The sequence below is a fragment of the Hemitrygon akajei genome, chromosome 29, assembly GCF_048418815.1.
Source record: "Hemitrygon akajei chromosome 29, sHemAka1.3, whole genome shotgun sequence".
NCBI lineage: Eukaryota > Metazoa > Chordata > Chondrichthyes > Myliobatiformes > Dasyatidae > Hemitrygon > Hemitrygon akajei.
Window position 1 is genome coordinate 7,849,878 of NC_133152.1, and position 25,161 is coordinate 7,875,038.

General features: G+C 41.7%; 1 protein-coding gene across 1 annotated transcript in view; it reads right to left on the minus strand.

The window, feature by feature from the left end:
• exosc10 (exosome component 10) overlaps positions 1 to 25,161 on the minus strand; it is an 82,076-nt gene that overhangs the window by 50,784 nt on the left and 6,131 nt on the right. Inside the window, exons 6-10 of the mRNA XM_073031665.1 lie at positions 17,284 to 17,392; positions 14,261 to 14,336; positions 13,680 to 13,790; positions 10,032 to 10,175; positions 7,381 to 7,571 (exon numbers count right to left, since the gene is read on the minus strand). Of these exons, the coding sequence (XP_072887766.1) occupies positions 7,381 to 7,571; positions 10,032 to 10,175; positions 13,680 to 13,790; positions 14,261 to 14,336; positions 17,284 to 17,392 (631 nt within the window). The remainder of the gene's footprint in view (positions 1 to 7,380; positions 7,572 to 10,031; positions 10,176 to 13,679; positions 13,791 to 14,260; positions 14,337 to 17,283; positions 17,393 to 25,161) is intronic.

The following is a 25,161-nucleotide window of genomic DNA, read 5'->3' on the forward strand; positions in this document are numbered from 1 at the left end:
ATGCATTCTTGGAACAGCTTGTACGAGAGCTGACCAGGGACAAGGCTATTCTGGATTTAGTGTTGTGTAATGAACAGGATTTGATAAGCGATCTTGAAGTAAAGGAGGTAGTGACCATAATATGATAAGTTTTTATCTGCAATTTGAGAAGGATAAGGGCAGATCGGAGGTGTCAGTGTTGCAGCTGAACAAAGGAGACTATGGAGCCATGAGGGAGGAGCAGGCCAAAGTTAACTGGACAGATATCCTAGCAGAAAAGACAGTGGAACAGCAATGGCAGATATTCTTGGGAATAATGCACAAGGTGCAAAATCAGTTCATCCCCGGAGAAGGAAGGATTCAAAGGGGGGGAAAGGGACCACAGTGGTTGACAAAGGAAGTCAGAGATTGCATAGCATTAAGAAAAAGGAAGTATGACAGAGCTAAGGTGAGTGGGAGGACAGATGATTGGGAAATTTTTAAGGAACAACAGAACTTTACTAAAAAGGCAATACGGGGAGAAAAAAATTAGGTACGAACGCAAGCTAGCCAGGAATATAAAGGAGGATAGCAAAAGCTTTTTTAGGTATGTGAAGAGAAAGAAGATAGTTAAGAACAATGTTGGGCCCTTGAAGAATGAATTGGGTGAAATTGTTATGGGAAACAGAGAAATGGCAGAAGAATTTAATAAGTACTTTAGATCTGTCTTCACTAGGAAAGACACAAGCAATCTCCCAGATATATGGATGGGCCAAGGACATAGGGTAACAGAGGAAATGAAACAGATTGACATTAGGAAGGAAACGGTGATGAGTAGACTGATGGGACTGAAGGCTGACAAATCCCCAGGTCCAGATGGTCTGCATCCTAGGGTACTAAAGGAGGTGGCTCTGGAAATTGCAGATGCATTGGTAATCATTTTCCAATGTTCCTTAGATTCAGGATAAGTTCCTGAGGATTGGAGAATGGCTAATGTTATCCCACTTTTTAAGAAAGGAGGGAGGGAGAAAACAGAGAACTATCGTCTAGTCAGTCTAACATCAGTAGTGGGGAAGATGCTAGAGTCCATTATTAAAGATGAAATAGTGGCATATCTAGATAGCAGTGATAGGATTGGGCCGAGCCAGCATAGATTTACCAAGGGCAAATCATGCTTGACTAATCTATTGGAGTTTTTCGAGGATGTAACCAGGAAGTTAGACAAGGGAGATCCAGTGGATGTAGTATACCTTGATTTTCAGAAGGCATTTAATAAGTTTCCACATAGGAGATTGGTGGGTAAAATCAGAGCTCATGGCATTGGGGGGGAAGATATTGACATGGATTGAAAACTGGTTGGCAGATAGAAAGCAAAGGGTAGCGGTGAATGGGTGTTTCTCAGAATGGCAGGTGGTGACTAGTGGGGTGCCACAGGGCTCGGTATTGGGACCACAGCTGTTTACAATTTACATCAACGATTTAGATGAATGCATTGAGAATAATATCAGCAAGTTTGCTGATGATACTAAACTGGGTGGCAGTGTGACATGTGATGAGAATGTTAGGAGAATTCAGGGTGACTTGGATAGGCTGGGTGAGTGGGCAGATACTTGGCAGATGACGTTTAATGTGAATAAGTGTGAGGTTATCCACTTTGGGAGTAAGAACAGGAAGGTAGATTAGATAGATAGATAGATACTTTATTCATCCCCATGGGGAAATTCAACTTTTTTTTTCAATGTCCCATACACTTGTTGTAGCAAAACTAATTACATACAATACTTAACTCAGTAAAAAATATGATATGCATCTAAATCACTATCTCAAAAAGCATTAATAATAGCTTTTAAAAAGTTCTTAAGTCCTGGCAGTTGAATTGTAAAGCCTAATGGCATTGGGAGTATTGACCTCTTCATCCTGTCTGAGGAGCATTGCATCGATAGTAACCTGTCGCTGAAACTGCTTCTCTGTCTCAGGATGGTGCTATGTAGAGGATGTTCAGAGTTTTCCATAATTGACCGTAGCCTACTCAGCGCCCTTCGCTCAGCTACCGATGTTAAACTCTCCAGTACTTTGCCCACGACAGAGCCCGCCTTCCTTACCAGCTTATTAAGATGTGAGGCGTCCCTCTTCTTAATGCTTCCTCCCCAACACGCCACCACAAAGAAGAGGGCGCTCTCCACAACTGACCTATAGAACATCTTCAGCATCTCACTACAGACATTGAATGACGCCAACCTTCTAAGGAAGTACAGTCGACTCTGTGCCTTCCTGCACAAGGCATCTGTGTTGGCAGTCCAGTCTAGCTTCTCGTCTAACTGTACTCCCAGATACTTGTAGGTCTTAACCTGCTCCACACATTCTCCATTAATGATCACTGGCTCCATATGAGGCCTAGATCTCCTAAAGTCCACCACCATCTCCTTGGTCTTGGTGATATTGAGACGCAGGTAGTTTGAGTTGCACCATATCACAAAGTCCTGTATCAGTTTCCTATACTCCTCCTCTTGTCCATTCCTGACACACCCCACTATGGCCGTGTCATCAGCGAACTTCTGCACATGGCAGGACTCCGAGTTATATTGGAAGTCTGATGTGTACAGGGTGAACAGGACCGGAGAGAGTACAGTTCCCTGCGGCGCTCCTGTGCTGCTGACCACCGTGTCAGACCTACAGTCTCCCAACCGCACATACTGAGGTCTATCTGTCAAGGGTCTGGAATGCACTGCCTCAGAAGGCAGTGGAGGCCAATTCTCTGGATGCTTTCAAGAAGGAGCTAGATAGGTATCTTATGGATAGGGGAATCAAGGGTTATGGGGACAAGGCAGGAACCGGGTATTGATAGTAAATGATCAGCCATGATCGCAGAATGGCGGCGCAGGCTCGAAGGGCCAAATGGTCTACTTCTGTACTTATTGTCTATATCACAAACAACAGAAGTCCCAGTACAGATCCCTGTGGAATATACTTGTAACAGAGGTCCAACCAGAATAAGTCCCATTGACCACTACCCTGTCTTTTATGGACAAGTCAATTCTGAATCCAAATGGCCGATTCACTGTAGTCCTATACATCCAAATCTTCTGGACAAGCCTCCCATGAGGGGCCTTACTATAATCTAAATACCCACAATGGAACTTTCATCAATTATCTTCGTCACCTCCTTGAAAAACTCAATCAAATTAATAAGACACAACTTACCCTGTAACAAAGCCACACTGACTGCCCCAAATGCTCACAAATCCAATTACAAAGAATCCTCTCCAGTGGCATCCCTACCACTAACATTAGACTCACCAGTAACAATTACCAGGATTACCTCTGTTTCTCTTCTTGAATAATGGAACAACAATAGCAACTTACCAGTCCTCTAAAACCTCATCTGTTACCAGAGGACACAAAGACATTGGTCAAGACTCCAGCACTTTCCTTTTTAGCCTCTTTCAATAATCTGGAGAATATCACAACAGGCTCTAGGGACTTATCCACCTCAATATTATTTAAGAGGCCATATATTTTTCCCTTCTTTGTCTTAAAATATCCTAGCAAATCAGCATGCTCCACACGAACCTCCCTATTCTTCACATCCTTAACCTTGGTAAATACTCATGCTATCTACTCAGTTAGAACATAAACTGCACATCTTCCACCTCCAAACATGTTCCCTCCTTTATCCTTGAATCATCCTATCTTCATCTATCCTCTTGTTCTTGACTAATGTATAGAATGCCTTGGGATTCTCTTTAATCCTATATGCCAAAAACTTTTCACGATCCCTCCTGGCTTTCCTAATTCCCTTCTGGAGTTCTTTTCTGACGTCATAATTGTCAAACACTCAATTTGATATTTACTTCCAAAACCTCATACATGATTCATTTTACTATTTGACTACATTCACCATCTCTCCTGACATCCAAAGTTGCCTTACCTTGCCAATCCTTGTCCTTCCTGCTTACTGGAATGTACTTGTCCTGTACTCTGTGCAGTTTGTCTTTAAACATGCTCTACATGTCACAATTGGACTTGCCCAAGAACAGCACTTCCCAATGAATTCTTTTGAGTTCCTTTTCATCTATTGCTCTCAAAATTTGCCCTGCTCCAATTTAGTACAGTACTCCCTGCAAAGTCCATACTTTTCTATAGCAACCTGAAACATTCCAGAAGTTTTCTCTCGCTGAAAGGTCAGTAACTGGCAAGGCTCATTACCCAACACTAAGCCCCACACAGCTCCTCCTCTAAGTGGACAACTGACACTTTGATTTAAGAAACCCTCCTGGATATAACTATCAAATTCTACCACATCTATCATTTTCCACTTTTATCTTTTGTTCCAAATCTAAAGCTTCTCTTGCCACTCTCAATCATACGCAGGCCAATTTAGGTCAAATTCATTAATATAAGTATTATTAAACAACACTTGTCTTGGTGAAATATCCCAGTAACTTTCAATTGCAAAGAGACCCAACTACTACCCTTAGAATCCAAGCTGACTGGCCAATTGATCTGGGCCCCTCTAAGACCATAAGATATAGGAGCAGAATTAGGCCTTTCAGCCCATCGAGTCTGCTTTGCCATTCCATCATGGCTGATCCTGGATCTCACTCAACCCCATACCACCCCAGCCATCTCGCCATATCCTCTGATGCCTTGATCGATCAGCAAACGATCAACTTCCGCCTTAAATACATGCACCGCTTGGCCTCCACCAGTCTGGGGCAGAGTATTTCACAGATTTACTACTCTCTGGCTTAAAAAAAAAATTCCTGCTTACCCCTGCTCTAAAGGGTTGTCCCTCAATTAACCTTCTGGGAGTCTTGCACAAGGACTTCTAAGTCTCTCTGCACCCCTGATGTTTGACTCTTCTCCCCATTTAGACAATGGTCTGCACTATTGTTCCTTTTACCAAAATACATTATCATACATTTCCCAACACTAAATTCCATCTGCCAGTTTTTCTCCTTTCTTCCAATTTGTCTCAGTCCTGCTGCAATTGCATTGCTTCCTCACACTACCTACCTACCCCTCCACCTATCTTCGTAACATCTGCAAACTTTGCCACAAAACCATCAATTCCATTATCTAAATCACTGACAAACAATGGGAAAAGCAGTGGTCCCAATACTGACCACTGAGGAACACCACTAGTCACTGGCAGCCATCCAGAAAAAATCCCCTTTATTCCCACTCGCTGCCTCCTGCCTGTCAGCCATTCCACTATCCATGCCAGTATCTTTCCTGTAATACCATAGGATTTTATCTTGTTAAGCAGCCTGTGTGGCACCTTATCAAATGCCTTCTGAAAATCCAAGTAAATGACATCCACTGCCTCTCCTTTGTCCACCCTGCTTCTTACTTCCTCAAAGAACTCTTGTCTCTAATTACCTTCAAAACCTCATCCTTAATAATAGATTCCAACACTTCCCCAATCACTGAGGTTAGGCTAACTGGCCTCTAATTTCCATTCTTCCCCCCTTCTTAAAGAGTGGAGCAACATTTGCAATCTTCCAGTCCTCCAGGACCATGCCGAAGATCATGATCAATGCATCCGTTATCTCTTCAACAACCTCTCTCAAGATTCTGGGATGCAGTCTGGCCCATTTGACTTATCCATCTTAAGACCTTTGAGTTTGCCCAGCACTTTTTCCTTAGTAATAGCAATGGCACTCAATCCTGTTCCCTGACAATCAGGGATCACTGGCACACTGCTAGTGTCTTCACTGTGGAGACAGATGCAAAGTACTCATTAAATTCATCTGCCGTTTCTTTGTATCCCATTACTACCTCGCCAGCATCATTTTCCAGTCGTTCAATATCAGCTCTCACCTCTTTATATAACTGAAAAACCTATTGGCTAGTCTGCTCATATAGTTCATCTTTTTCCTTACAGCTTTTTCAGTTGCCCTTTGTTGGATTATAAAAGCCTCCCAATCATCCAACATCCCACACACACAAAATGCTGGTGGAACACAACAGGCCAGGTAGCATCTATAAGCAGAAGCACTGTCGATGTTTCAGGCCGAGACCCTTCGTCAGGACTGACATCCAACATCCCACTCACTTTTGCTACCTTATATGCCCTTTCCTTGGCTTTTATACCATCATTAACTTCCCTTTGTCAGCCACAGTTGCCTTTCCCTAACATTTGAGAACTTCTTTCTCAGTGGCCCATATCTATCCTGCACCTTGTGAACTATTCCCAAAAATTTCAGCCATCACTGCTCTGCCATCATCACCCCCGGTTCCCTTCTCCAATCCACCTGGGCAATCTCCTCTCTCATGCCTCTGGTCTGAATGAGGCTTGATTCCATACCTTAAACTGGATTCCAATTATTACTCTACCAAATTAAATTAACCCTAATGCACTCATCACTTTTTAAACAATGATACAACATTTGAAGTTTTTCAATGTTCTGACACCATTCCTGTTGCCACGAATGATCAAAAGATGTTGCCAAAAGTCTTTGTTACTTGGGATACACTTCATTCCAGCCTGGCAATTTATCTGTTTTCAAATATGCTAACTCCCCCCCTCCCCATTGAGGTATTAAGGTTGGGATAAGTATCCTCTTTTATGGTGCTTATCCCATCCAACTTAGCTCAGCTGTCTAAACATAATGTCAGCATCATCCTAGTATTTCATGAAAACAATTATTTTTTAAAAATGAAGAAGTACCCACATCCTTCACTTTGGTCCCTATTGGATCTTATTCTTTCCTTAGTCATCCCCCCCCCCCTTATTCTTTAACTACCTCATTAAAATTGTTGCAGATTTTTTTATACTAGCTCCCAATGCTTTTTTTATATCCTCCCTCAGCTTTTCTAATTTCTTTTTTAAAATTTAATTCCTACACTTTAATAGAATGGAAAGTCAGAAAGACTACTTCCATTACTCCTCCAGGCTTCGCATTCTATTAAGCTACCAGTAACTGCCATGGAACTTCTCTTTTTTTTTCTTTTACACTTGACATACATTGGCATTCCAAGGCCTCCAGATCTAGTTCCACTCATTTTATTGTGGAGACATTTTTACCTTGAACCCCATCCCCATTTTAAGAACTAGACAATATAATGGCTTGAAAAAGATACACTAATAGAAGGAATTGACAGCAACAAAGGACATCTTGTCCTCTGTTAAACACTTTGCTATAATGCTCTTAGCATTTTTGGATTTCTGTGAGGTACAGAAGACAGGCTGCTTTTAAAAAAAAATGGAGAAACTTGTCCTGACAATAGTGACTAACAATTACATTGAAAAGTACTCTACAGTTTAAAAAATGCACATATGACTGCACCATACATTCTGGTAAAATCTAGTAAAGGTGGCAACTTAAAAGATTCAAAATCTGTCTTAAAACTGAACTCCTGCTAAAGAAAGCATCACATTGCCAAGGTTCAGTCTGTGAAGTCTGTATGATTTCTTACCGTAATCTCCAGTCTGCCAGTTGATATCGTTTATCAGTCTGAACATCACAGTAATGTTTCAACAGGTAATCCAGGGAATGCCGGCCCAAGTTGAGAGTGCGTGCAGCTTGGTGTGTATCAAACATGTTGACAACATAGAGGCCAAAATCTCTCTGTAACCACTCAATATCAGAATCTGCACCATGGAAAACCTAGAGACAAAGGAGTTTCATTTGAACAAGCAGGTTCGTCACGTACACTTGGATGGGTAATGCTGTCATTTATGTATTAAAGTATGCAATAAAAGTGCAAGAAGGTATTTTACATTTCACAAAATGGCTCTGATGAGAAGTAATCCAACTGAAATATTAAACTTATTCTTTCTGCACAGGTGCTCCCTAACTGCTGTGTATTTCCAGCATCCTATTTTTGACTGGGATTTTACATTCAACATTTCCAGGCAAAAGTTCAGGAATCCAATGACTAATTTTCTTCCCTGCCCATTTTCTTAAATGTTCACTAATATCAACCATGATGATTTAAATGGAGGTATCTGGCTAGAAGCAATATCTGGAACCTGATCAGCTGTGAGCAAATAGTGTTAAATTGGTGCCTCAGCAATCATTTTTATCAACCATGTGCATTATTTCAGATCCCTTCCAACACACACCAGTAAAACAGTCCATATGAATGTAGTAAATCAATTAGTTGGATATCAAAATGGCCTGGTTAAAATAAATAAATATAATTGTCTATTTTAAAAAAAGAAAATTAAATGACACAAGAGTGTGACTTTGACAGACATACTTTATTGATCCCGAGGGAAATTGGGTTTTGTTACAGTCGCACCAACCAAGAATAGTGTAGAAATATAGCAATATAAAACCATAAATAATTAAATAATAAGTAAATTATTCTGTGGAAATAAGTCCAGGACCAGCCTATTGGCTCAGGGTGTCTGACACTCCAAGGGAGGAGTTGTAAAGTTTGATGGCCATAGGCAAGAATGACTTCCTATGACGCTCAGTGTTGCATCTCGGTGGAATGAGATTAATTTGCTACAAATAAAGACTTAATACTGAATTTTATGGGCTTAAATTCACCAGTACAATGGAATAGTCAAGATTCAAGTTTATTTATCACATGTACTTCAAAATATACAGTGAAATACATCATTTGCATTGACAACTAACACAACCCGAGGGTGCGCTGGGTGCATCCCACAAGTGTTAGCACACATTCTGGTGGCAACACAGAAGCTCTACAATGTTTGACAGACAACACAAAACACAATTAAGCAGAACACAACAAGCAACAAAACAACAGCATAACAAACCCCATTTCCCTCTCCCACCCATGTAGACAATCCTTTAACACTAAGACAAGCCGTCTTCTTTGGCTGCCGGCAGACTTGTATTCAATCACGCAGACAATGGGCCTTCAACTACTCCAATGGACCGCAGAGATGCACAGATCTGGGGTCCCAGCCAATAGGCCTCGACTTTTGACTTCTTATTCGACACTTGGCATTGACACACCAATCTCTAAACACCATGCCTCAAACTCCAGACTCGCCAATGATGGGACCCCAAGGTCCGGTCTCACCACTAAGCAAATCCAGGTGTATCATCCGACATTGTTCCTTCCTTCACTGAACCCCAACTCCAGAACCCTCCAATCACTTGCTTACCCTGGGGAGTCAGCAACTTTTGTCCACGTTCTTTTGTTGGCCCGACATCCCGGCCTGATGTCCCATGTTTGCATTGCTGTCTTTCAAATGTGGCGCAGAGACTTAAGACTTTGGTCTGTGCTCTAATTCCCCTACAACCGTGTCCCCAAACCTTAATTTGAGGCCCAACTCTCTTCTCTGTCACTAAAACCATCCCTACAAACACAAAAAGCCACAGCAAAAAAAACTGAAATGCAAACTCAACAGAGGTTGCAGCTCAGCACCATCTTGAAAATAACTCAATATCTGCAGCTCAAAACTACTAAACCTGCCACTGTTGAACTATATGCTTCCACCTCACTTATTTAGGATATTAGAGAATAATGTAGTTGTAACAAGCAGAATGATAAGGATCTTATGAAAATCAAAAAAGATGCTCAACCACTTACAATTACAGAATATAAAGTCAACCTCCCCCTGTGCCAGTTCATGTGCAGCTTAGTGTAGAATTACCATTTCGAGGGGGCAGATGAAGGGATCACAGTGGTACAACATCTAGTGTTGTGGCCTCACAGCTCCAGCAAAACTGGTTCAATCATGACTTCTAACGTCTCCTTTGTGGAGTCTGCACACTTGACTACATTATGTTCTGTTCTCATCCCAAAAAAAAATGCAATGGCTGAAGGTTAATTGGCTACTATAAATTACTACCAGGTATAATTAGGTGGTAGGAGAACCAGTAGGAAGTTCTCCCATCCACATAATCAGTGCGCAGGAGAGGATAGGAGAATGCAACTGCTCTGAAATCTGCCATAGATTCAATACACTGAAGTTAATAAAAATGGCAAAAGTAGGAGAGGAAAATCAAACCAGGTATTTGGAAAAGATGCAAGGAAGCAAAACCAATAGATTTATGGCAGGGAAACAGAGAATGAATAGTGTGAGAGTGAAGGGAAAAAGTATTAGCTGACAGAGTGGAATGATGCTAAATCACTGTGTTTACCTTAACAATGGATGGATCAGTGAAGACTTCATTGAGAATGTACATTTCCTTGCGCAGTTCAAGTGTGTCAACGATAAAATCCTCGTCCCTTGTTGATAACTGCATTAAGCAGGTTAATCCCAAGAAGCTTCGGTATGAATGGTGCTGGTGGAAGAAAAATACCCATTTTACAGGTCACATACATACAAAAGCAAATGGCATTACTTGCTACGTATTTTACCATTATTTAAAAAGAAAGCCAGGATAAACCAGATACCAAAATGGATGCAGTAAATCTACTTTTTGAAATAATCCAATGAAACACAGTCCACAGTAGATGAGCAGTACAATCTAAGTGGGATTGTTGATGGGAATGTAGGGAATACAATTAAAATGGGTTGGATAAAATGGACACCAGTGAAGGGGCTGGACAGATGCTGTATTATTTTACCTATTATTATACATGTTCTATAGCTACTGTATTGACAATTATATCAATATGTAAACACATGAATCAAATATAAGAAAAACCTGCATTTTTTGAAGACACAAACATCATATTGAACCAAAAGTTCTTAAAGGTTACAGGTGGTGGGCTTAAGATGTAATTCAGTTTGTGAATAATCTGATCCTTCTGTACCCATTGACATAGGGCTTCCTGTAAGATGGTAGTGTGTGCAAATGCAGTGGCCTCTCAGGGGTCAACCAAAGGTACTTCTTTACTTCGTAAAATTTGTTTTTTTACAATCTAAAGATAATTCTACTCCGAGAACATCGGGTACTGCAGGGCTTCTCCATCAATGAGCTGCTCATTGATCGGAGTAGCTGGACTGGTGCTGGCCACAAAGAGGCCAGCTGGGATGCTGGAGAAAGAGCCGACTGAGCTGTCAAAGGGACTGGCCATCCATGATGTTGAAGAGAGAACCGGCTGAAGTGTTGAAGGGGCTGGACAAGTCTGGGATTGTGTAGAAGGGGCCAGCCGAGGCCGGGATGGTGCAAAGGAGCTGACCAAGGTGTCGAAGGGCCAGTTTGGGTTCAGAGGAGCTGACTTGGCTACAGACCGTGTAGCTGCCACCACATTTGGAAGCATCAGTGTTGGTGTAGTATAGCCGTGGGAGAATATCATGGACATTTCACTTGCGATTGCAGGATTCTGCTGGACAGTGATAACCTAAGTTGCCGCAGGCCTGTTACCTTTTTCTAGTGGATGGACAGGTGACATGGGAGCTGTATAGTCTTGGTTTTAGTGAGAACTAGGCCACAAGCTTGCCTGTTGCTGCAGATCAGGTGAGAGATGTAGAGTGTTTATGGCATGGCATCCAAGCTCAGCTGGGGCCTGGCCTCTCCCACTGTTGATGCCTTGGTTGAGCACCTGGAGGCTGAACCAACGACCATCCAACACTACCACTCAAGGTCTCAAGAGAATATGCTTCTTTGCTCACTATTTTGAATGTTTTATACCTTGAATGCTGTCTTGTTCAACTGTATCTATGTATAGTTGAATGCTAATTAACTTGATTTGAGCAAACACGAGGAAATCTGCAGATGCTGGAAATTCAAACAACAACACACACAAAATGCTGGTGGAACACAGCAGGCCAGACAGCATCTATAGTGAGAAACGTCGACAGCGCTTCTCACTATAGATGCTGCCTGGCCTGCTGTGTTCCACCAGCATTTTGTGTGTGTTGTAACTTGATTTGATTTGATTTGATAGACTTTACAAATGGAACAGATGCCCAATGGACAATGATCAATTTTTTCCTACTCACTGGCCTGCTGCAGCTTTTTCTATCATACTATTCAGTGCATTGGCCCATTAAGTCCCCTTTAAGTGGGGCACAAGCTGTCAGCTTAGCTAAAATATTATTTTTTCCAGTCTCTGAATAGACAATGAACCCATGTACTCTACCTCATTTGTTTTTCTCTTTTTGTATTGTGTGTGTATGTATGTATGCATGTATATATATATATAAAATTTTTAATGCAATTTATAGTTTTTTAAAAATCATATATTGCACTGTATTGCTGCCTCAAAACAACAAATTACACAACATGCCAGTGATATTAAACCTGATTCTGATGAGTAATGAATGGATATATTTACAATATGCATTTTCTCATCAGGAATCTCCAAGGTCTCCCAAGAACAACAGATAATCACATCACCAGCCCTTACTACAGCCTTTAACTGCTTAATGAAATAGTAACTGATGAATGAACAAATGCAATTTACTACTCATGCTTTTAATGGGTGTTAGACTCTGCTGAAATAGCAAATGTTAAATAAGATTATGGGAACACTGCTAGACTGAAATTTCTGATCATTCACCAAACTAAACAACATTAGCAAAATATCCTGGAACCATGACAAGGTTATTAATTTGAAAATTATTAGCAAGATTCCAGAGCTGCCAGACACATAAGTAATTGAAAAATAACACAATGTGTATCTGCTTGAATTGTGTTATCTGGCCCTTGGACAAATCTGTCAGTATAAGGACAAAATCAAACAGCAGTCCTCAATATAGGAGCCCCTCAGGGCTGCATACTGAGTACCCTCCTTTATTCCCTGTATACCCATGACTATCATGTGTATCGCCACCCACAGCTCCAATCTGCTAATTAAATTCATTGACGACACTATATTGATTGGCCTTATCTCAAACAATAATGAGGTGGCCTCCAGGGAAGAAGTCATCTCTCTGACACAGCAATGTCAAGAAAACAACCTTTCCCTCAATGTCACAAAAACAAAGGAGTTGGTTGTGGATTACAAGAGGAATGGAGACAGGCTATTGACATCAATGGATCTGGGGTTGAGAGGTAAAAGCATCAAGTTCCTCGACATCCACATCACCGAGGACTTCACGTGGTCTGTATACACCAGCTGTGTAGTGAGAAAGGTACAACAGCTCCTCTCTCACCTCAGACAGTTGAGGAAGTTTGGTATGGGCCCCTAATTCCGAAGAATTTCCTACAGGGGCACAATTGAGAGCATCCTGACTGGTTGCATCACTGCCTGGTAGAGGATCTATACCTCCCTTAATCGCAGGACTGCAGAGTGATGTGGACAGCCCAGTGCATTTGTAGTTGTGAACTTCCCATGATTCAGGACATAAGGACAGGTGTGTAAAAAGGGCCCGTAGGATTGTTGGGGACTCAAGCCATCCCAACCACAATCTATTCCAGCTGCTACCATCCGGGGAGCGGTAACACAGCATAAAAGCCAGAACCAACAGGCTCCAGGACATCAGACTGATGAACTCATGCTGACTTCAGTGTACAATTAGATGGAGACGTAACTTAAAGACTTTTACTCCTCATGTATGTGAAGGATGTAAGAAATAAAGTCAATTCATTCATTCAATATTGTATTGATGTCAACTCAGCCATTTTACACAAATGTACTGGAAATAAACCAAAGAATCTTGCTGGCAAATTAATAATTGAAAATAGCTTTATTTTTCAATTCTGATGTAAAGTTAAATTAGAAAGATGTAAAAATTAAAAGAAATAACTGGGATTGAAACCTTAACATATTTTTCATCACAGTACCAAACTTTATCTCAAGAAGTCAAAAATGACTAATAGTAACAAGCATGAAGTTCATAAATGACTTGTTAATTTTAATAAACATTTTGCTGCTTGCTCAGTTAATGAGTTTACCTCCAAGTCCACAGCAATCTCTCTGCACTTCAAGAGCTTTTCATTCATTTCCACTAGTTCATCAAAGGTTGTGATTAGCTGAAAGTTGGTCTCTGACAAAGCTTTATACATCTACAGAGAATAAAAGAACCATCTCTCAAATTCAATAATCACATACTGAAGCTTTAGGCAACATAATTTCTACATATTGATTCTTTTTATGATATGTATATAGAATCATCCATATTCTTCCCAATTTCAAAAGGAGATCCCACTTCTGAGGCTGAGAGTACAGAATGCTGACTCGTCTTAATTCAATTATAACTATAACAGACATATAAAGGATAACTAGGCTGGTCAAATTTTCTTCTCTATTATTACTCAACTTAATTTTTAAAAATCTTTGTAGCAATTTAGATAGCAACCTTCGAGCTGCTCCAGACATCTGTCACCTTGGCAGCTCTTTCAAATACTTTCCTCTCCCACTGGGAAACAATCTACGTTTCTTGCCAATTCTCTTGCATCAAGACATTAATGCTATACGAAAGCCCATAGCACAAGATACACTTACCACTCAAATTTCCCACATCCCCATCACTGACCTGTGGTTCCTGTTTAACCAGTATAGCTTCTGCTGGTTCAAAGTGATTAAGCTCATACTGATAAGGATGTGCACTCCTGAAAAGGAAGAGGAACACACAATGATTACACCGAGCCCTGACATTCAATTGATGAGCAAACCAGAAACTTGGGAGAAAAAAGTAATTTTACTTTCGTCTGACTCATTTCTGCATTTAGTTTATTTTTCAATGCCTCTGCATTGTTTCTAGTGGGCACATTGTTTGGAACTTTTAACAAGCTTCTAGAACAACTCAGTAGGTCAAGCCAATCTATGGAGGCAAATTCAACTTGAAAAAGATTAACAATCACTTTGCCCTCTTCGATGCTTCCTGATCCACTGATTTCTTCCAACAGTTTATTCTTCTGGGTTCCCGCATCTACAGTTTTGTGTGTCTACACAGTCGTAGAGCAGTACTGTCTGTGCACTGATCCGCACCTGGCCCATCACTGTCCATGTACCTCTATTCATGCACTATGTAATTGAACCCACATCTACTACTTTCATTGGCAGCTTATTCCACACTTACACCAACTTATGCGTGAAGATGATCACCCTCAGGTTCCCCTTAGATATTTCACGTTTCACCCTTAACCTATGACCGTTAGTTCTGGTCTCACCCAACCTCAGAGGAAAAGCCTGCTTGCATTTACCCTATCTATGACCCTATAATTTTGTATAGCTCCATCAAATCTCCCTTTGTTCTTCTTTGCTCAAGGGAATAAAATCCTAACTTATTCAACCTTTTATCTACACTCAAGTCATGGCAACATCCTTGTAAACATCTCTGTACTCTTTCAATCTTTTTGATATCTTTCCAATAAATAGATGACCAGAACTGCATACAATACTCCAAGTTTGGCTTCCCCAACTCCTGTATTCCATATTCTGATTTATGAAAGTCAATGCGTCAAAGCAAAGACGCTATTTTCCTGTATCACTACTTTCTAGGAATTATGGATCCCTATGTTCTACTGCACTGTTCACTGTGCATGTCCAACCTTGTCTGTCCTCCCAAAGAGAAACACCTCACACATGTCTGCATTAAATTCCATCTGTTATGTTTCAGCCCAATTTTTCAGCTGGTCCAGATCCTGCTGCAAGTTTTGTTAACCTTCCTCACCTCCACTACGCCCCCAACCTTTGTGTCATCCACAAATTTGCTGATCCAGTTTACCATATCGTCATCTAAATCATTTATATAGATGAACAACAGAACCAGCACTCGTCCGTGTGGCACACTACTAGTCACAGGCCTCCAATCAGAGAGGCAACCATCTGCTAAAATTCTCTGGCTTTTCCCACAAAACCAATGTGGAATCCAATTTACTACTTCATTCTGAATGCCAAACAGAACTTCTGTCAACGGCCTTGCTGAAGTCCAAGTAGACAAATCCACTGCCCTTCCTTTATCAACTTTCCTGGTAACCTCCTCAAAAAGCTCTTTAAGATTGGTTAGACACAACAAGCAAAAGCCATGTTGGCTATTCTTCATCAGGGCCTGTTTAGCTAAATACAGTGCATTCTAGTTAAATGAGCCAATGGTTAATTGGGATAGCCACTTATTTAGGACAGCTTTTAAGGAACATAAAGCTAAATAAGAAAATAGCTAGGGTTTCCTTTGTTTATGTAGGACACAATGTCGCTTAATCAGGAGTGGAGACTGCTGGTGAACAGTGTCTTAACAAGCATCACTCGTGTGCACTTGTGTGGCCATTAGACACTACACTGTGCTTAGAATGAACAATTTTTAATAGCGCCAGTTTCATGTGTTTATATTCAAAAAGTAATGATTTTCATTATTCATAGTTGGCGAGATACAAGCAGTAAGACAATTCAGAACTGTTTTGCTTATTGCGGTTTCAAGTATTCGGTCTTGAAGATGCCGGAAATGACTGTGAGTGAAAATTAAATGATTTCATTACTTCAACAAAGACTTCATTGGTATTAGGAACTACAAAGAATTTGAAGGTATTGACAATCAACGAAAATGAAGATATGGAAGATGCAATCGACAAAAGGATTGTATGAAGACAGTTCATTACCTGCAGTAGGTGGCTGCACTGATTTTGCTCATTTAGTCAATCAAAAGATAAACTGAGAGACCTTAAGGTACAAGTACCTGACTCCCTGAAAGTGCTGATACAGCTAGACAGAGTGGTGAAGAAGGGAGAATGACACACGTGCACTCATCAGTCAGAACACTGAGTACAGAAGTTGGAAAACCTTGATAGAGCTTTCAAGACATTGGTGAGAGCACTGTGTGCAGCTCTGGTCACCATGACATGGAAACAAAGTGATTAGGCAAGAGAAGGGGCAGAAAATGTACACTAGGATATTGCTGGGACCAGAAGGCTTGAATCTGTGGAATTCTCTGCCCAGGGAAGCAGTTGAAACTTCCTCACTAAATATATTTAAGAAATAGATAGGTTTTTACACAGTAAGGGAATTAAGGGTAATGGGGAAAAGGCAGATAGATGGAGCTGAGTTTACGGACAGATCAGTCATGATCTTATTCAATGGCAGGGCAGGCTCCATGGGCCAGATGGCCTACTCCTGCTCTTATTTCTTATGTTCTTGTAACAGCAGCATACACTGGATGAATTCCTCCATTGATAACTATTGGAAACCAATACAGTTTTACTGTACTATAGCATTAGTAGTGTTCTAATTTGTTCTGTATTTCATTTAATCCTCAGTTAAACAGTAGTTTGTCTTTTTTATACCTTTTTAACTTGTTCATGAAACTTCAACTAATTGGGGCAGCTGCTTAATTGGGCCAAAATGTACTATGTCCCAATTAACCGGAACTCACTGTACTTATACCTCTCCCTTGAAAGTCTGGAGCACTCTCTTGGATTATGAACTTTCATCATTTAATTAAAACAAAAAACTAAAAGAAAAAGCAATACCAAAGAAGAAAAGAAAATAGAACTTAAATTTGAGAATCATTCACTTTAGAACCTCTAATTCTTTTATATGGTTACAATCCAATTTGACACTCACAAGTCCTGCTCATTTTGCTGAGTCCTCTGTTGATGGATGAAGTCAGCCAATGCAGCTGGAACATCAAGATCTTCCGGCCTTTCCAGTCGATTGTGTCTATTTGAAAGTACTATAAAGAAAGAAACTTGAGTTATCATGTTCTCACCGACAACCTTCAGCAAATATTTATTTAATAGATTAGCCTGTTGTATTCCGAAATGTTCACGATAATACTACTGAGTCGAACACAGTTCCACTGTAAACAAGTAACCTTGGTTGCAAAATATACTGTATTAAAGAGCCAACATAAACAACCGGACTGTTGGTTTGATACCATGAAGCAATCACCACCCGGAAAGTAAACTATCATGATCAAAACCTGATGCAGAAATCCTTGACAACATTGCTGGTATGCAGGAAGTAAAGTCAGTACTAAGTCAGTCACAAATATAATGTAAACATAATGTGTCCAATGCACTTATTTAAAATAGGGAACAAACAGACTACTTAAGACCTGATGCTCAACCAGTGACCAAAATGGAAACTCCAACCCCCTCATGTCAGCAATGAAAAATAATTTTCTTTTTTGCAGACTACTGGTGGGGAAACAGAATTCAAATGTTCCTTCTTACAATTGTTGTACTTGTGTTTGTAGAATGAGCAATACAGTAACTTTATTAAATATTGTCTGGCTCTGTAACAAATAAATCAATTATAAAACATACAAAACCTCAAGGTTCAAGTTTATGCACAGTGTCATATAGATGGAAAATAAATGTACTTTAAACTTTTAGACTTCATCACAATAAGCTTGCTGAACGGATGTAGCTCTTAAAAAGTGGACATGGATACAGAATTTGCTCTGATCTTCGTACAAACAGGTGCTAGCAATGACATCCAAAATACCAAGCCACCAACTAACTGTTAGTGTGGTGGGGTTTTTTGGAATGCGAGATTGGGAGGGTGGTAATGATAATAGGTAGGTGGAGCGCATTTGGTAGCTCATTCAGTGGGAAGGTGAACAGCCAGAGGCCGTGGTACATATTGGAGGGAGGAGGTCCTGAAAACAGACTACAGGGAGTTAGGAAGGAAGTTCAGAAGTAGGACCTGAAAGGTAATAATCTCCGGATTAATGCCTGTGCCACGCAACAGTGAGTATAGGAATAGAGTGAGGTGGAGGATAAATGTGTGGCTGAGGATTTAGAGCAGGGGGCAGGGATTCAGATTTCTGGATCATTGGGACCTCTTTTGGGGCAGGAGTGACCTGTAGAAAAAGGACAGGTTGCACTTGAATCCCAGGGGGACCAATATCCTAGCAGGGAGGTTTGCTAAGGCTACTGGGGAGAGTTTAAACTAGAATTGCAGGAGTGTGGGAACCAAACTGAAGAGATGGAGGAAGGGGCAGTTGGCTCACAAATTGAGAAAGCTTGTAAACAGTGTGAAAGGGAGGATTGGCAGGTGATAGAATCAGAATCAGAATCAGACTTTAATCGCCAAGTACCTATGCACATACAAGGAATTTACTTCCGGCAGATGTTGTCTCTCTGCTCAAAACAATAATAATGATAAATATAAATGAAAATATAGATTATACATACAGGTAGTGCAATCCAAGTAATAGTTAGCCGACAGTTAACCAGCAGAGAAGGGATATGCTCAGATTGATGGTTTGAGATGTCTATTTTAATGCAAGGAGTATCATGAACAAAGCGGATAAACTTAAGAGCATGGATCAGTACTTGGAAATATGATGTTGTGGCCATTACAGAGACTTGAATGGCTTAGGGGCAGGAATGGTTACTTAGACTGCCAGGCTTTAGATGTTTCAGAAAGGACAGGGAGGGAGGCAAAAGAGGTGGGGGCGTGGCACTGCTGATCAGGGATAATGTCACAGCTGCAGAAAAGGAGGAAGTCATGGATTGTCTACTGAGTCTCTGTGGGTGGAAGTTAGGAACAGCAAGGGGTCAATAACTCGACTGGGTGTTTTTTATAGACCATCCACAGGGACATCGAGCAGCAGATAGGGAGACAGATTCTGGAAAGATGCAGTAACAACAGAGTTGTCATGGTGGGAGATTTTAATTTCCCCAATATTGATTGACAGCTTCCTAGCGCAAGGGATTTAGATGGGGTAGAGTTTGTTAAGTGTGTTCAAGAAGGTTTCCTGACCCAATATGTAGATAGCCTACAGAGGAGAGGCTGTACTTGATCTGCTACTGGGAAATGAACCAGAATAGTGATCACAATTCTATCTCCTTTACCGTAGCATTAGAGATTGAAAGGAACAGACAGGTTAGGAAAGCTTTTTATTGGAGTAAGGGAAAATATGAAGCTATCAGACAGGAATTTGGAAGCAAAAAATTGGGAACAGATGTTCTCAGAGAAATATACAGCAGAAATGTGGCAAATATTCAGTGGATATTTGCGTGGGGTTCTGCATAGGTACGTTCCAATGAGACGGAAAGGATGGTGGGGTACAGGAACTGTGATGTATAAAGGTTGTTGAAAATCTAGTCAAGAAGAAAAGTTTATGAAAGGTTCAAAAAACTAGGTAATGATAGAGATCTAGAAAATTATAAGGCTAGCAGGAAGGAGCTTAAGAAAGAAATTAAGAGAGCCAGAAGGGGCCATGAGAAGGCCTTGGCGAGCAGGATTAAGGAAAACCCCAAGGCATTCCACAAGTGTGTGAAGAGCAAGAGGATAAGACGTGGGAGAATAGGACCAATCAAGTGTGAGAATGGAAAAGTGTGTAAGGAAACGGAGGAGATAGCGGAGGTACTTAATGAATACTTTGCTTCAGTATTCACTAGGGAAAAGGACCTTGGTAATTGTAGGGATGACTTACAGCAGACTGAACAAGTTGGATAAATCACCAGGACCGGATGACATATACCCCAGGCTACTGTGGGAGGCGAGGGAGGACATTGCTGAGCCTCTGGCAATGATCCGTGCATCAATTGGGACGGGAGAGGTTCCGGAAGATTGGAGGGTTGCAGATGTTGCTCCCTTATTCAAGAAAGGGAGTAGAGATAGACTAGGCAATTATAGACCAGTGAATCTTACTTCAGTGATTGCTAAGTTGATGGAGAAGATCCTGAAAGGCAGGATTTATGAACATTTGGAAAGGCATAATATGATTAGGAATAGTCAGTGTGGCTTTGTCAAAGGCAGGTCATGCCTTATAAGCCTGATTGAGTTTTTTGAGGATGTGACTAAATACGTTGATGAAGGTAGAGCAGTAGATGTAGTGTATATGGATTCAGTGAGGCATTTGATAAGGTACCCCATGCAAAGCTTATCGAGAAATTAAGGGGGCATGGGATCCAAGGGGACATTGCTTTGTGGATCCAGAATTGGCTTGCCCACAGAAGGCAAAGAATCGTTGTAGACAGGTCATGGTCCTACATGGAGGCTGGTGACCAGTGGTGTGCCTCAGGAATCTGTTCTGGGACCCCTTCTCTTTGTGACTTTTATAAATGACATGGATGAGGAAGTGGAGGGATGGGTTAGTAAATCTGCTGATGACACAAAGGTTTGGGATGCTGTGGATAGTGTGGAGGGCTGTCAGAGGTTACAGCGGGACATAGATAGGAAGCAAACCTGGGCTGAAAAATGCCAGATGGCGTTCAACCCAGGCAAGTGTGAGGTGGTTCATTTTGGTAGGTCAAAAATGATGGCAGAATATAGTATTAATGGTAAGACTCTTGGCAGTGTGGAGGATCAGAGGTTTCTTGGGGTCGGAGTCCATAGGACACTCAAAGCTGCTGCGCAGGTCGACTCTGTGGTTAAGAAGGCATACAGTGCATTGGCCTTCATCAACCGCAGGATTGAGTTCAAGAGCCGAGAGCTAATGTTACAGCTATATGGAACCCTGGTCAGACCCCACTTGGAGTACTGTGCTCAGTTCTGGTTACCTCACTACAGGAAGGATGTGGAAACTATAGAAAGGGTGCAGGGGAGATTTACAAGGATGTTGCCTGGATTGGAGAGCATACCTTATGAGAATAGGTTGAGTGAACTTGGCCTTTTCTCCTTGGGGGCGATGGAGGATGAGAGGTGACTTGATAGAGGTGTATAAGGTGATGAGAGGTATTGATCGTGTGGATAGTCAAAGGCTTTTTCCCAGGGCTGAAATGGGCTAGCACGAGAGGGCACAGTTTTAAGGTGCCTGGAAGATGGTACAGGGGGTATGTCAGGGAACACACACAAAATGCTGGTGGAACGCAGCAGGTCAGACAGCATCTATAGGGAGAAGCACTGTCGACGTTTTGGGCCGAGACCCTTCGTCAGGACTAACTGAAAGGAAAGATAGTAAGAGATTTGAAAGTAAGAGGGGGAGGGGAAAATGCAAAATGATTGGAGAAGTCCGGAGGGGGTGAAGCTGAGAGCCAGAAAGGTGATTGGCAAAAGGGATACAGAGCTAGAGAAGGGAAAGGATCATGGGGCGGGAGGCCTAGGGAGAAAGAAAGAGGGAGGGGAGCACCAGAGGGAGATGGAGAACAGGCAGAGTGATGGGCAGAAAGAGAGAGAAAACAAAAAGGGGGGGGAAGCTAAATATATCAGGGATGGGGTAAGAAGGGGAGGAGGGGCATTAAAAGAAGTTAGAGAAGTCAATGTTGATGCCATCAGGTTGGAGGCTATCCTGCCGGTATATAAGGTGTTGTTTCTGCAACCTGAGTGTGGCTTCATTTTGACAGTTGAGGCGGCCATGGATAGACATATCAGAATGGGAATGAGATGTGGAATTAAAATGTGTGGCCACTGGGAGATCCTGCTTTCTCTGGCGGACAGAGCGTAGGTGTTCAGCGAAATGGTCTCCCAGTCTGCGTTGGGTCTCACCAATATATAAAAGGCCACACTGGGAGCACCAGATGCAGTATACCATACCAGCCAACTCACAGGTGAAGTGTCGCCTCACCTGGAAGGATTGTCTGGGGCTCTGAATGGTGGTGAGGGAGGAAGTGTAAGGGCAGGTGTAGCACTTGTTCCGCTTGCAAGGATAAGTGCCAGGAGGGAAATCGGTGGGAAGGGATGGGAGGAATGAATGGGCAAGGGAGTCACGTAGGGAGCGATCCCTGCGGAAAGCGGGGGGGGGAGAAGATGTGCTTGGTAGTGGGATCCCGTTGGAGGTGGCAGAAGTTACGGAGAATTATATGTTGGATCTGAAGGCTGGTGGGGTGGTAGGTAAGGACAAGGAGAACCCTATCCCAAGTGGGGTGGTGGGCGGATGGGGTGAGGGCAGATGTGCAGGAAATGGGAGAGATGCATTTGAGAGCAGAGTTGATGGTGGAAGAAGGGAAGCCCCTTTGTTTAAAAAAGGAAGACATCTCCTTCGTCCTGGAAAGAAAAACCTCATCCTGAGAGCAGATGCGGTGGAGACGGAGGAATTGTGAGAAGGGGATAGCATTTTTGCAAGAGACAGGGTGGGAAGAGGAATAGTCCAAGTAGCTGAGAGAGTCTGTAGGCTTATAGTAGATATCAGTAGATAAGCCATCTCCAGAGATGGAGACAGAAAGGTCAAGAAAGGGGAAGGAGGTGTCAGAAACAGACCAGGCAAATTTGAGGGTAGGGTGAAAGCTGGAGGCAAAGTTAATGAAGTCAATGAGCTCAGCATGCGTGCAGGAGGCAGCGCCAATGCAGTCGTCGATGTAGCGAAGGAAAAGAGGGGGACGGATACCCGTATAGGCTTGGAACATGGACTGTTCCACAAAGCCAACAAAAAGGCAGGCATAACATGAACTCATGCAGGTGCCCATGGCTACACCTTTGGTTTGGAGGAAGTGGGAGGAGCCAAAGGAGAAATTATTGACAGTAAGAACTAATAGTAATAGTAACTAATAATGGCAGGGATATGGTTTTTACACAGAGTGGGGAATGCATGGAATGGGCTGCCGGCAACTGTGGTGGAGGCGGATACAATAGGGTCTTAAGAGGATCCTGGATAGGAACATGAACAGCAGAAAAATAGAGGGCTATGGTTAACCCTAGGTAATTTCTAAAGTAAGTACATGTTTGGCACAGCATTGTGGACCAAAGGGCCTGTATTGTGCTGAAGGTTTTCCATGTTTCTAGGTTCCTAACTTCAGTCGAAGCCTCAAGTGGAATTTCCCTCTCACCCTCAAGTCAAGGATTTCACCAGCACTGAAACCAGTCACATTATGAGAGTACACTGGATACATGGCTTACTTAGGGTGATTTGGAAATAGCCAGACAAGATAATGTATAACTCGTACAACGTTGACATCTAATCTATATGGAAAAATGTCCAAATATCATAAGTGAGGATAGTTAGAGCTTAGAATGGGCTATTCGGCACACTATGTACATGTTGACCACTGAGTACCTATCCGTACCATTTACCAACACTTAGTCCATAGCCCTTGTTAATTCAAGCAACACTGAGTTGCTTCTTAAATGTCCTGAGAGTGCAATCCTCATCACCTTCTCAGCAGTGAGGTGCAGATTACAACAATCTTCTTGGGTGAGAAAAAAAATTCTCTGCGCCTCTCTAACCACCTCAGCTTAAAACTATGCAACCAGTCTTGGAATCTCTGCCAAAATGATAAGTTTTCTAGACTATCCTACTTATACCTATTATTATTTTCTCTCTCTATTCTACTCAGCATCTTCTGCTCCAAGCAAAATGAACCATGCCTACAGAGTCTTTCCTTGTAACTAAAACATTCCATCCCAGGCAATATCCCAATGAATCTCGTCTGTACAACTTCTCTCCAGTAAAATCTTGCCCATTCTATATCCAGCTTTTACTTATCAGCAGTTATACTAAACCACACAGCTATTTTGACTACATCTGCTCCTGTTTAGTCTCTTGTAAAGATGAACACTGAATTTTCTAATTTCAGGTAAACCATCCCCTGCTCCTTTTTATCTCATTCTGGGACAATCCCTATTCCCATCATCCTGTTACATACCTGCTCTCCTATCAGGGTCCATCTGATTACTATCACTCCTTTACCAGGTTCTGCATATCATCTTCCTTCCTTAGATTCTAGCAAATGCAGCCTTGTTTCCACTTGGCGCCTGCCAGTCTCTGTCTCAACCTCCACACTATTCCCCTACCTGGTTCCAGCTGCTCCGTTTTTCTCTCTCCTCATCTCCGTCTAACAACCACAAGCTATTATCTTCCAACTCCAACCTCCTCTTCCCCCACCTGGTTTCATCTGCTCATCTCCCTCTTCCATTCACCAATCACCTGCCAGTCCCTACCTCACCCATGCACACTCAGTACTGATGCAGAGTCCCGATTTGAAACCCCCAACTATTCCTTTGCCTCCATATATACTCAAGTGATCAGTCGATGTTTTAGGCTGTAAAGTCAACTGTTCATTTCCCTCCTGACCTGCTGAGTCCTTCCAGCATCACGTGTGTTGCTCAAGATTTTTAGCATCTGCAGAATATCTTATGTGCCTGAGTTCCTCCAGCAGTTTTGTTCATTGCTCCAGAGACATTCTTTCCCACGCTATCTGGTTCTTAAAATTACGAAATAAATTGTTTAACTAAACTTGTTAACTGTGATCATTGCTGACTGTTGGCTGGCATATCGTAAAATTTTAATGCAGCAGAAGACCAGCAACTACATTTATGTCTGTGTTCAAGAGAATAGCAATCTCCAAATACCAGAAAATTTCTAATTAAAATGCATAGAAAATACTACAAAAATAGAAAAGGGAGGATTGTCAGTCGGTAGATAAAAAGAAACATATCAATACTAACTTTCTGTTCACATAAACACAAAAATAATATTTAGTATGCAGTTCATTAAAATCTTCCCCAAATCTTACTTTCAATAAACTGGAATAAATCTTAACTGTTTTCCAACCGTACATTATCCCAGTGTAACAATAATAAATAACCAATGATTTATCAATTTACTTAAAA